The sequence below is a fragment of the Lepidochelys kempii genome, chromosome 6 (assembly GCF_965140265.1).
Source record: "Lepidochelys kempii isolate rLepKem1 chromosome 6, rLepKem1.hap2, whole genome shotgun sequence".
NCBI lineage: Eukaryota > Metazoa > Chordata > Testudines > Cheloniidae > Lepidochelys > Lepidochelys kempii.
In genome coordinates this window covers 63,537,644-63,551,371 of record NC_133261.1, presented here as the reverse complement: position 1 = coordinate 63,551,371, position 13,728 = coordinate 63,537,644, and the positions used below count along the sequence as shown (strand labels likewise).

The following is a 13,728-nucleotide window of genomic DNA, read 5'->3' as shown; positions in this document are numbered from 1 at the left end:
TAACTTTGAGTTTTAAAATTCTTTCAGTTGTAATAAGTCTTAAATTCAATAATGAAAGAAGAGATTATTTGGAATATATCTATCTTCATAACAGTTTAAAAACTGTTGCCCTACACCGTTTTTTCCCCCCTTTCCTGACCAAAACTGGTAGTAAGAAATAAATGAATTCCTCATACATCAGACTGAGCTGGATCTCTTATTTCTCCCTGAGAATCAGAATGCGGAGTCTTGTGGTTGCAGACAGTAATGCACTTGATCCTGCTTTTGGCGATATTAATACATATATACATGGATTTTTGTAAAATAGGTTGTGTAGCTAATTTTCTGCCATGTCAAGCAATGTGAAGTCCTTCTTATAGGATGGCAGCAAGCTCTAAAGGTAGACTCAATATAAACTCTTCTTACCTGTGACCCTTTTTTGCTGCCTGGCAGGTTAATTATGAGAGTTTTTCCTCTGATTCCACATACAGGTCTGAAAAGAAAGAGAAACAGGGTGAAATGTATGCATGTGCCATCTTTCATGGGAAAAGCCCAGCACGAAAGGGCAATTATAACTAGTCACCACTGCCTGCCATTTCAGTTTGCATGCTCTCAAAATGCCTGGTGGTCACATTCCAATCAAGAGTTGAATTAGGACGGGGGGGTGAGATGTGCTCAGAAGAAACAGGAGCAGAAGCAGCATTAGGTAAGGCAGACAATCAGATTTCCACATTTGATCAAGTGTAATATAAAGACATTGATTGGGCCAGAGCCCCATTTGGCATAAATCTGTATAGTGCCATTAACTTCATTGTTTAGCTACATCAAATAAGGATCTGGCTTATTTGCTATTTTCTCAAATTCTTTGGTTTGTGTACAACTTGAGTAATGGTTCCAGAAAATTATTTTGACTAGGAACTAAAAATAACAATAGGTCACTCAATGTTCCATTTGTTCTATTTTATGTTTTTAATTACAGCAAAAGGAAATAATAATAATTCTCATATATAAAAATTTAAACAGGAGGACTGTTAGTACAGCAACCTGGACAGAATGGTGATATATTCACTTCAAACATAAAGGGCAATTTTCAAATCTTATTCTCCCTACGAGTCTGCTTTGCACTTCCAAGAGGCACATTCAGCAGTGAAAAAGCCAAGATGAAGAGGTTACTTGAAGCAGAAAATTTGAGATTAGAGCCTATCTCATCAGCATGGAAGATCAAAAATGAATAATAATAATATTGCTAAGCACTTATGTAGATGACTTAACAGTTTCAAAGACCTTCACAACTTTAGCCATTTATTTCTTTGGCACCCCAGACTACACCTCCATTTTAAAGATGGGGCTGGGGGGGGGAAGGGGGAGGGAAAGAGATAAATGATTTGCAAAAAGACAAAGCAGAAGTTGGTTTCAAGACCTCAGAATCAGCCCGGATCAGGTTCTCAATCCTGTACTCACACAACATCTCTATCATACAATATAAAATACGGTATATATAATAAATATTACTTTTATATTTCAATACCACATAGGGTATATCTGCACTGCATTGTAATCCTGGGTCTGTGGGACCAGTGCTTGTGGACCTGGTGTTTCCAAGCCCATGCTTGAGCATCCACACTGCATTGTAAACCTGGATTTACAATTGCTGGACCTGGGTCTCACAACTGTGCTAATGCATCCATATTGCACTATGCAGACCTTCTGACTTGGATTTGTGGATTGAGCTGTGTCCACATTGCAAAATGACAGGGCTTGGATGTGAGTCTCAGCAGGACTCAGGATCCAACCCCCAGGTGGGTCCTGGGATCAGGGTCCTGAGTGCTTGCTGACCCCAGGAAGACAGATTGTGTGTGGACAGTAGGGGGAGTTGGGCTCAAAACTGAGTCTAAGCCTGGGTTTACAATGCAGTGTACACATACCTCTAGATGCCTGAAGTCAGGATTGAGGCCCTGTAGTGTACCTCTTTGGAGAAAGAGGTAGACAGAGTACCTGCCCCTGAGAAAACAAGTGATATATAAAGGGAAGGAGAGATGAATACATCAAAATATGTATATGTAATTATATACAATGTACAATTCCTTTTTAAAAAACATATTCTGCATTATATTTATATCTATTCATTAGATATTCCCAATTGCTCCAAACCCTAACTATCATTTACAGGTGAACATTTGTAGGCATTTATGTCAAAAGTGGGTTCTGAGAAGTATTTGAAGAAGGAAGGTAGTGGCCTTAAGGATCAGTTCAGGGAGGATGTTCCATGTTTAAGTGGTGTCATGGAAGAAAGTGAGAAAGTGTTTGGGGCAGTAGGTAAGTGCGTGGTCAATGATGACATTATTAGCAGAGCAAGGGAACTACTCACATGAGTAGTCACTCATGTTTGTACCTATTTACAGGATCAGCCCCTAAATTCAAAATTTTACCCACAGGTATCTATGAGTGGAGACAGTAAATACATCATAGGATGGAGTTTGCCTTGACACTGAAAGTAAAGAAACACTGTGAGCCTTGTCACAAATGATACCCCAGATGTACATCTGTAGCCCAAACCAAAGTCCATTAGCACCACCAGAGTGTACTACAACCTATGGGACCATGAAGCGTTATCAGGAGAGATTTTTTCCCCAGAACTCAGGTAAAGAACATTTAGTCAAAACCAAGAGAAGAGGGAGCAAAGCTGCAAGTCCTAGAAGGTACCTGCCCTTCACCAGACAACCCCAACATTGCGCAGATCAGTCTACTAGCAATTTAGATGCAGTGACGTTACGTATTTGTGGCACAATTTGTCCTTCTTTATGCATTAGGGAATCCCATCAGATATGGACAGATGCATGTTTTCCTCATGACTTCATTTCAATACAATAAGGTGCCGGGGGTATCCTGAGAGTCCTTTCCAACTTCAGTCACTGACCACAACTGCTCCAGGTCTTCTTAACCACCACTATGCTTTATTATATATTACTTTTACAATCATTGCCAGCTTCCCCACTAGCTCTGAAGAAAGGTACAGTAGCAGCAGCCACTTCTGTTTACTTTTGTCTTCCTCTCCTCCCAGCACTTCCTTCATGTTTGCTTACATAGTCCTAGCTGCTGGATACTTCCACCCAACTAGCCTCTCAACTGTACCTTCTCTCACTTAATTGGTCACCTCTGCCAACCACCTGTCTTTCAATCAGTGCTCAAATAATATAAACTGGTGGGGAGTTGAGTGACAGGGTGCTGAGTCAGCTCCTGACAGCACACTTTGTTTCATGAGAATTCTTTGCAAGAGTTCCTACATAATTTTGCTAGACTTTGTAAATCCTGCTTTGTTGCAAGTCAATTAATAATTTGCAAAGAATTTATGCCACAAGTTTTTCTTTTTTCTATTTGTTAAATATTTGAGAAGAGATTGAAAATTTTTCGTAATTTTAGATTACATTGTTTACAAATTACATTTATTCTATGGCTTAATATGTAACATTTTAATTTTTCAGCTACACAGCTGAGTTGTGATTGGCCACATAAGCCATATAGCATTGTTCCTCTTCTCTGACTGAAGGATTGAATCTTGGTATAAATGCTTTCAAAAAGTAAATCTGAGTACTCAACGGTATGAACTTAAAATTCACTTCCTACAGACATTCATACTAATAAAACTGTTTTGCAGGAATGTCTGCAGAAAACAAAGTCAAAAGGGGAATGAAAATAGCAAAAGCCAACTCGTGTAAAAAAAGTAGGTGAATTGTATTGACTGCCTGATTGCAGCACTTACCCAGCTCTGCACATTCTTCATTAAAAATGTCAGAGATTGGACATATGATGTTTGCTTTTTACAATTTAGTTGTCTAAAATATTAGAGTGTAGCTAAAGGGCAAGAGTGAAGCCACCGTGAAAACTGCAGACTGTAAATGCACATCTCCAAAATGAAAGCATAGTGAACCAATATGTGGGTAGTTTTAATTGTCCCTGTCATTAAGGAATCACTGCCGTAGGGCCTGAGTCAGGACAGCCCTTACATGTTGTTTTGAATAGGGATGCTTTTTTGAATCAGCGCCATAGGGAGGAGTTTGCCTGCTCTTCTTTTTAGTAAAACATTTTTTTAAAAGAATACAATTATTATATGTTGCCATGGAGTCATAAGAGTACCTCCCAATTTTATACAGAGAACTGAACAAATTTTTTGTGAAAATCTTAGGGTGTGGTGGGAGGGAGCAAAAACCAAACTCACACACCCAAGTTTAAGCATCAGTCTGGGAAAAATAAGGTGTCACAATTTTTTAGCAAATGAAAAGGTAAGCCACAGAAAATGAGAGGAGGAAGGGGAAAATATATTTCTTGCTGGGATGTTACTGAATGTTTAGAGCCAAGGACCACAGCTGATTTATGAGGGAGAGAATTTCCCTGGCTTTCCTCTTACACAGATAATTCAGTGTCTTAATGGCACTTAGAGGCTGTACTGCATTTTTCTGGCAGGGTTACAAATTTCCTAGTGACAGGTGTCAAAATGTTCAGCATGAAAGAGCACAGTAGCTTTTCAGAGCCTCAGAATGAGCCTTTCATGTCATTGCTAACTTGACTCACAGAGAACACAAGTCTTGCCTTCAACTGTGCAGTTCAAATATGTTCTGTCTTACAGTCTCTGTACTGCCTCTTGTATTAGCATATTTCAGGTGTAATATTGCTCAGTTTAGAAATTTCTTCCAGGGGAACGGAGTAACAGCTTAAGGTTACTAGATAACTTGCAAAGATTCAAGTGGCAATTTGTCCACTTGACAACGTGAACTGCATGTTTAAAAAGAGATGACAGTATTTCCTTCCTTGTCCCTTTTCCCTCCCTAGTCTGTCACAGGAAATGGCATGGCATGAAAAAAGAAGATTACATTTTGCATGTAAAATTCAGCATTGTCAACTCTTGCATTTTTTCACGAATGACAGCATTTTGGGTAGGGGTGAAGCCAGTCTTACAATGAGTGAGACAACCCAGCCCTCCTTAAGCAGCAGTTTCCAACCTGCAGCCTAATCACCACACAGCTGCTGCTGCTTATGCAGGGAAAGCCCCTGGCAGGCCGGGCCGGTTTGTTTACCTGCCATTCCACAGGTTCGGCCGATGGCCTGCGCTGCTTCCAGCAGCTCCCTTTGGCCTGGAGCAGCAAACCGCGGCCACTGGGAGCCGCGATCGGGCGAACCTGTGGATGAGGCAGGTAAACAAACTGGCCCGGCCCGCCAGGGGCTTTCCCTGCACAAGCGGCGGAACAAGTTTGGGAACCACTGCTCTGGAGAATATGAATCCTCTGATTGGTTGTCTGTGCCACTTGCCCATCTCTAGGGCAGAACAACCAATTAGAACAGCTATAGGAAGAGTGTGTTCTCTCTCTCTCTTCTCCCCCCGCCATTCCTCCTCCCCTCCTCTTCCTCCCCCTGAGCAACCTAAAGCCATTTGCACAGGAGGAGTGAGGGGATGAGGGAGCTAAAGAGCCCTGCCGCTCAGAGAGGCTCTGTTCCCTCCTCTCCTCACTCCCTCCTACAACCAATTGGGCCAGGACAGTGCTCCTGCTCCGCTCTTGCAGCATCCAGCCTTGGAAGGCAGAAGAGCCCTTGGAGATGCCCCTCCAGCCTGGAAGGGGGAGAAGGGAACCCCTACTGCAGACCCTCCAGGGTGAAGAGACCCATGAGGAACAGGGGGGAGGGGCAGGGTTTGAACTGATGCAGGTCAAAAAGCTGTGATTTATGCTGCTCTGCAAGGGACATGCCCTTGTATGTGGTTTGGAAAGTTTGCATATGTGAAAAATATGCAAATTGAACAGTTCAATCCTATTACTGCTACTACTTAAATTTCATGCTGTGTGTGGAGCCAGAAGTTTCTGTTTCAATATACTCATTGAGTGTCAAGAAAGAAAAAAAGAAAGAAAGTTGATGCAGCAGCAACCTCTACATTTTGGTTAAAGCTGGACTTTTACAACAGAATTCTCTGTATTTATCTCCTATGCAGTATCTATCCTCACTGTTAGGAAAGAACATTTCCAGGTATCCTACAACACAACAAATATGAAGAGCTTAATTTAATAAATACTGTGCCTGGCTTTGTATGCCACAGCAGTAGATTTTAGCGGGCTTCCAAACAATAAGTAATACATCTCCACCTGGCAAGGCCTAGGTGGGATACAATGTATAACAAAACTCCACATCACACAGGAAATTTAAATTATTGTGGACTCATTCCTTTCGTGCACATAACTCTTTCTACAACCTCAATTTCATGATTCTTTAATATCTAAATAATTTCAACAATAAAAGTAAGATGACCAACACTGCTAACCTTGCAAATTCAAAAGCAGACTAAAGCAGCAGGCAGCAAGAACTGCAGTGGCCTCTACTGGTGACAAATGGAACAGCAACCCAAAGTTTAAAGTTTAGGTTGCCAAGTGAGGCTTCTAGCCGGTGAAGCCAGAACTGGACATCAATTCCAGCTCAGCCTGAAGTCCTGAGCTGCCCATAACTTCTAGTGAGATCACTCAAAGCAAATAAAAGTGCTCCAAAATTTCAGGACCAAAAAAATACTGTGGTAGTTGGCAACTCTAAAGCATACCAAATTTCTATGGATTCTTGGTTGTTTTGGGGATAAATGAGTGATATCCCTCAATGAGGCAAACTTGAAAGATATGCAGTGGGCTACATGTTACCTTCAGCTGCATGAAGAGGATAGCAAATTGTTGCAAAAAAGGAGATACACTGAGGAGGGGATGTCCTGATACTGGGACTAGAATCTAGTGGTGGACCCAGGGTGGGCGAATGGGTGAGAAGAAACAGCAATACCGAGGATTGACTGGAAGCTGTAGGAAAGGGAGAGACAAATCATATGAGAGCCATGATGTCTGAGACTAGCTGGAGAAGGAGAATGGGAACAAAAAAATCAGGATGGGGAGAATTGTGACTGCTTGGGCAAGGAGACTGGGACTGGGATGAGAAGTCTGAGTAATGGAGACTGTGACTGTGTATGTATCTAGCCAATAATACTTGGTGATTGGCGATACAGAATTGTAACCCAGATGTTGGGTGAACCTTTTCCCCAACTAAATCAAGTTTTTTAGTGTCCCTATGTTTGGGTGTTGGCCATCTTATATGGTCCTGGTTTAGGGTGACCATACATCCTGTTTTGGCCAGGAGAAGTCCCCTCTTTCAGCTCTGTCCCAGCTAGTCCTACTTTTTCACCAAAACTGGATGTTTGGCCCAGCTGCAAGGCAGAGTGGAGAGTGGCAGCTGCTGCCCAGGCGTCAGCTGAAGGCAGCACTGCCCACCAGCAGCAGTGGAGAAATTTGCTCCTGGCGGGCAGCACTGCCTTCAGAACTGATGCCCGTGTGGCGCAGAGCTCGGGCGTTCAGCCCCAACTGCGAACGGTGTGGGAGGGTTGTTCTGGTGAGCCTTGTGCGCGGTGGATGGTGTGGGGAAGGGGATGCATGATATCCACTGGATTGGTACGAGGTAAAACTGTCCCTACTAAGTGATCTGTATCTCAGAGGGTTGGGGGAAAGTGACTTAGAGACAGGAGGGATGCCCCAGGAATTCCAATAAGGCACTGCAGGAACAGATAAGGCATTGGGCTCCAATTATGCTGACTCTACTGGGTTCTCTCTCTTGACCCAGTTCTGTACCCATTTTCATGGCAAGTTTGCGAGGATGTCCCCAAAGAAGGAAGGTGAGAGACTTGAGACCTTCTATACATTGAAGGTGAGGCATAAAATTAAACCTCTGATTACAAAGATAAGAAGGAATAATCCATCAGTCATGATGGTATGGTATCAGGGGAAATTGCAGGAGACAGAGAGCCACTACTTATGGAGGGACTGGAGGCTTGCAGACAATAGGTACCAAATGCTTGAATGAGGTGATACTGGTGATCTCTTCATTGACGGTGCCAAGGTAAATACTGCCAGGGTCAATTGTACCAAAGGTCGTATTATGTCCAGTGTAATGTATGCCTCACGGGTAGGACCAGTGTGGAAATCTCCATATCATACATCTGGAAGAGTGGAGAATCTAACACTGACAAGCACAGGAGATCTATAGCCGCAATACATGCTTCTGGCATCGTTGGTACCGACAATGGTGACTGACACTCAATGTATGGTGGTACCGAGGTGGGGGCAGATTCTCAGCCCAGAACAGCAGATGACATCAGTCTCCATGGTTGTGTTGACAGTACCAGAGTTGATGGTACCAGGGAACTTCAATCCAGGGCTCAAGCTCCATCTTTGGCACCCAAGCAATTCTAAGAAGGCTCTCATAAGGGTTGACAATGGTCTGAGACCTTGCTGTAAGGGGAACTCTTTTTAGCTGTATTGCTCTGCACCAACCTTCCAAGTTCAGAGGCAGGTCTCAAAGCACAGTCCATAAGAAAGTCCCACAGCCTCATCTCTCTAGATTTTTCAATCCTTTTTTTGAAGGATCTCACATCTGGCACTTTTCTCTCTCCCAGACACTTTAAGAACTAAGAAGAGGGCTGTTAACAGGCATTGTTACTCTGAAGATGGAACAGTGCTTAAAACTAGGTGACTTCAGCATGTTGAAGCCCTGGTACCAAGCTACTGCCCAGAACAGAAACCAAGACAAAGTTTAAGTAAATTATTCTAAATGGGACAACAATAGTACTACTAGCTAACTAACAATTATATACAACTAACTAACTATACACAACTAGAAAAATAATTCTTGATAGAGGTAAAAACTGTGAGCAAGAGCACATGTAAGGCTCCGACTACCATCCATGGGTGGTGAGAAGGACTGAAAGTGACTCCCTCTTTATAACCTTGGCGGGGGGTGCAAGGAGAATCAGAGTGAATACACTGCTCCAATGGGCATTACTACGGTTTCAGTGTACAAAAGTATGCGTGCATTTAGTGTGGAATAGACATGAAATCACTCAAAGAAGATGGGCTTTTGGTATAAAGGTGGAGGCTGAACTGACTCAGGGACACTCTGTTGATCCACAAATTAACATAAGACTGTTACTAAGATGGAAAAACCCTGCTGGAAGAGTTGAAGGACTGGAGACATACCAGGGTCTTGATGTGGAAGACAGTGACACCTGGTAAGCTTAGCATGTGTGCAGACTGTATATTGTTTTATTGTATGTTTTCTCCGTAAGGCTTTTGTACATAAATGTACCGTGCTTTTGAAAGCTGGCTGGTCATCAGTAAAGACTGTCATAGACCCTTGAAGACAGCAGAATGGGAGGTTCCACTAAAACACAATGGGATGAGCACAATGAATGGCAGGGGGAGTGCAAGACTAAATCCTTGGCCTGGAGGGAGAGGGATGTGGGTTCTGACCCACAGAGAGGTGATGGTTGGGATGCCCTCGAGCAAATCACAGAGGGGACCAGTAGTGCAGTTAACCCTCGAACTGACAAGAGGCATCTCAAATTGGGCACCCAGAATTAGTGTATATCTTTGAACTTTATCTCAATATACCTCAATTCCCCATCTGTAAAATGAGGATAATAATACCCCTTTACCTCACAAGTGTTGTGAAAATAAATTCATTATTTGTGAAAAACTCAGATACAATAGCAATGAACACCCCTAAAAAGCCCAGGAAGAAATGAATAATTTTGTATTCAGAGCAGGGTTTGAATAGTGTGCAGTACATCTGGGGCCATACACTGAATAAGGAGAAAACAAAAAATTAAATAGTTGTTCATTAGGTGATCATCCTCCATTGTGTGCACTGAATGAAGCTGGGTCAGCTGGAAAAAATAGTTTGTGATCATGTAATTAATGACTGTATCATCATAATGCATACACATAGGGGAGCCACAGTAAGGTTGCATAAACAACCTTAATTCTGGCAGCTCCTAACTTCTGAGTGCTTGATTTTGCAACCTTTATGTTCTTTTAACATAGTTTTTTTCTGTGTAGTAATATTAAAGGAAAACTGCAGATGAGTTTTAGGGGGGAAACAGTTTGCAAAACCTAATATGACTGCAAGTAATGTGATCTCAGTGTAAAACATTTTGATAAAAAAAACTATTTTAGGATTTCAACATTCCCTATACAGTGCTGGAGATCCAAACCCAATTAATGCTAGTGCATGAGAATCAGAGTGTGAAACTGACTAGACCCAAAGTGAAATTAAACAGTCTAGTTTCACAATCCAAGTGGAGTTAAAGAGAGAATACATTACATTGTAAAAATTAACCTTGATTTTTAAAATTATCCATCTTAATAATCCCATGTATCATTAGTAACTCAAAGAAATATTTTTAAACAAAGAGTATAATTCTTATATTGACTAGTCCAGGGTCTTGTAAAATTCAGTGCACAATTTCAAAGCTTCTCTATATTAATGTGAAGAACCACTGCATGCTTTTTAGATTCTGCCTTAGTTTATGTTCTTTCACTGAGCAAGATGCTTTGTACAGAGAAGCTTTATAAATTATTCTAAATTATTCCTGAAATGTATTCATATTACAGCTTTGCCAACCCCAAGACTTCAAAAATCCTCCGTCAGGCCCCCCAAAATCATGAGAATGACTAAAAAAATAATAATTCTTTTTGCCTTCTGGTTTTTGAGCCTTTAGAGTACACATTGCCAAACTTTACTCTGCAACCAGGAAGGCTAGAAACTTTTATTTTTAAAAATGAAAGCTCAGATTCTGACATAATCATTTGTTTTCAGGAGGAGATTCAAGAAAAACAAAAAATATTGCAAGACTTGCAATAAAACTGCAAGACCTGGCAACAGTTTATTTGAATAGACAATTAAACACATTGGGGGCAGGACTTTAAATGGGAAAATACAGTGATAGACTATCACAGAGGAACAGCAAGCTACCCAATGGAGCTCCTGCTTGGCAATCTACTAGGTTCCTCATTTATAGACATGAAAAAAAAAAAGACTTAAAACTCTGCTAATCTTCTTTTACATGAGACAACTACACCATAATAATCATACCTTACATTTATATAGCATCACAAAGGATCCCCAGTAGGAATCACTTTTTACATGCTACTTAAATACAGCCAAGTCTAGAGTGGAATTCAGTAGCCAATTAACAGTACATGGAACCATTACACTACAGTTTGTAAGAGAACATGAAAAATAATACCATAGCTAGTTGGAATGAGAAAAAATTATTTAGAATTGGCCAGAACATAATGTTAAACATTTGTTATTATACAAAATAGTGACATGCAATTCTTTACAAAAATAGTAAGCATCTTGACTTCATGTCTTATTCAAAAGATGGATGGCATCTTCAACATCACAGTACTTCCTAGCATAATGATGGAGCATTTGTGCAGCACTAACACATAAGAAAATGACCTACTGAGTCACTAATACAATTTTCTGCAGCACCTGTGGTTTTCCTGAGATTTGATGGTGTACATGGCCTGGAGTTTATCTAGCTGGGAACTAGAGGGGCTAAAAGAAGCCATTTGCTGCCTCAAAGGGTTGGTGTGTCTTTTGGCAGACCTGGGGCATCAGTGCCTGTAACCAGTATCACCAACCAAGCCAAACGTAAGAGGAAGGGAAAGTAAAGGAGTGTACCAGCTACATAGACATTCTATTAATGTTTTGGAAAAGGTCTAATTTCAAAGGCCTGTATAATAAATCTCTGTTTCTCAAGACAATTTGAAAGATTTGAAAGATAAATGTCCCAGCCAGTTTCCTGCTTGTCTGCTAATTTCTGTATTTAGTGCTTGAATTGAGGGCGGCGGGCGGGAATTGGTATCCTTTTTGAAACAATGAAGTACAATAATTATATTTGAGACAGCTAGGGATGCGTTAGTATGGAAGGGGCATTCCATCCTTCTGCCCCACAACACTTGGGAATGGCTGAAGTTAAGGGACATTTTCTCCTCTTCCACTCCATGCACACAGGAGAAAGGACAGCATGATGCATTCTCTCTGATCAACAATAAACATTATATCCCTACTTTTAGACATGTTGTCCATGTGACTCACCAAAGCCTGACCAGCTATGCAAGTCCAGGGGCTTGCAAAGTCAGCCCCACTGTAATCCCCACTTTATTAGTCAGAGCTGACAACAAAGAAGCTAAATTATCCCCTTCCTCTGCTGAAATCCGTGTGTATCCAAAAAAAGAAAATTCTTTCTCCCAACAATATATAACAGCATATCAGATATGGAAATGAGAACACTGGGCGCAGTGGACAGAATCTAATGATGTTAACATGGTGTTGCCTTTTCGGATACCCACAAAGGGACAAAGGTTTAAATGGAAACTCTCAGTCACTTGGGGCCCTCACAATTGCACGCATCTGAGTAAGAATTATCCTCAGATTTTAAAATCTCTTTATTATTCATGATTACAATACTCGTTTTATCTATCACTGAAATTGCAAAATAAATAAAATTAAAACCATTGCAGTCATTGTTTCTGAGTTACCCTGAAATATTTTTGCTTTGCTGTTTCAGAGACATATAAACAGCAATCACGTTAACTAAGGCTTTGTCTACATCACGCAGCTTTTACGACAAGGCTGTGCTGCTACAGCCATACTGCTAAAAGCTGTGCAGGGTAGCTGCTGTTTGTCGGCAGGAGAAAGCTCTCCTGCAGACAAAAAACTTTCACCCGCCACGAGTGGCAGCAGCTTTGTCAGCAGTGCTTTTTGTTCGTAAAACTTTTGTCACTCAGGTCTGTGTGTGTTTTTTTTGACTCCAGAATGACAAAAGTTTTGCCAACAAAGTTCCAGTGTAGACAAAGCCTAACAAAAACTTGTTGATTCTACTAAAGCTCTAACATTATAGAAAGATCAATCAAGATACTGAGAACCTCAAGAGAATAAATGGGAAAACCCATGTTTCTTTTATGGTACACATGCAAACATAGGATTGTGGGAGAAGTTGTTGTTTGAAGGAAAACACCAATAGGGAAAGAAAAATTATCATCAAGCATCAGATAGTAAATTCCAAAATTTAATAGTTAAATGACTAAAAACTAAGCACATGTGACAGTGCCACTTTTAACTTTATGGCACCTTAGAGACTAATCAATTTATTTGAGCATAAGCTTTCGTGAGCCACAGCTGTGAGCTGTGGCTCACGAAAGCTTATGCTCAAATAAATTGATTAGTCTCTAAGGTGCCACAAGTACTCCTTTTTTTTTTTGCGAATACAGACTAACACGGCTGTTACTCTGAAACTTTTAACTTTCTATATTTTCATACAGAAATATTTTTCTTTGCTTATTCTGGAACATACTGGAGTGTCAAAATAATACCCTTATATTTATCGTACTAAAGGAAGTGCTTTGGTGCTTTATAAGCTATATATACAGGAATTACTTCACTCATCACTGAAATGCAACTGCACTGGGTTGGAATCAAGCAGCTGTTAACACTATACAGTTTGGGACAGGATATACAGGAGGATACATTATCCAGCAGAAACTGCAGGGGGAATTTAAGGAGGCAGAATGCAACTACCAGAGTTGGAATTTGGCCACCTATCTGGGGTTCAGACCCCCTATTCTTAAGATATGTGCCAAGCATCAGTTCTTTTCTGTGCAGTCATTCCACCACCTTGAATATTTCTAGGGAAATAGTTCACTTTGTATTTTGTTGGTAACATTCTTACCTAGAGAGCATGCCCAGAGGAGTAACATTAAGTGATCCCATCAGCATTGCCAGGGCCATCCCTGGGGCCTCTCGCTCTATTACTTCTTTAGTGGCCTGTAATCAAAGATTAAACAGCAGACTGAGTGAAAACAACAAAAAGAAATGAAAAGAAATGTGAAACTA

The 13,728-nt window shown here is 41.0% G+C and overlaps 1 protein-coding gene across 22 annotated transcripts in view; it reads right to left on the bottom strand.

Moving 5' to 3' along the window:
• The window catches only part of GPHN (gephyrin), a 590,200-nt gene that overhangs the window by 209,722 nt on the left and 366,750 nt on the right, over nt 1–13,728 (bottom strand). For 20 of the 22 annotated variants that reach the window (XM_073348373.1, XM_073348352.1, XM_073348355.1 and 17 more), the window contains 2 exons: nt 13,565–13,659; nt 406–472 (listed from right to left, as the gene is read on the bottom strand). In XM_073348373.1, the coding sequence (XP_073204474.1) occupies nt 406–472; nt 13,565–13,659 (162 nt within the window). Of the gene's footprint in view, nt 1–405; nt 473–13,564; nt 13,660–13,728 lie in introns of those variants that run through there. The other 2 variants (XM_073348371.1, XM_073348372.1) reach the window with 2 other exon arrangements.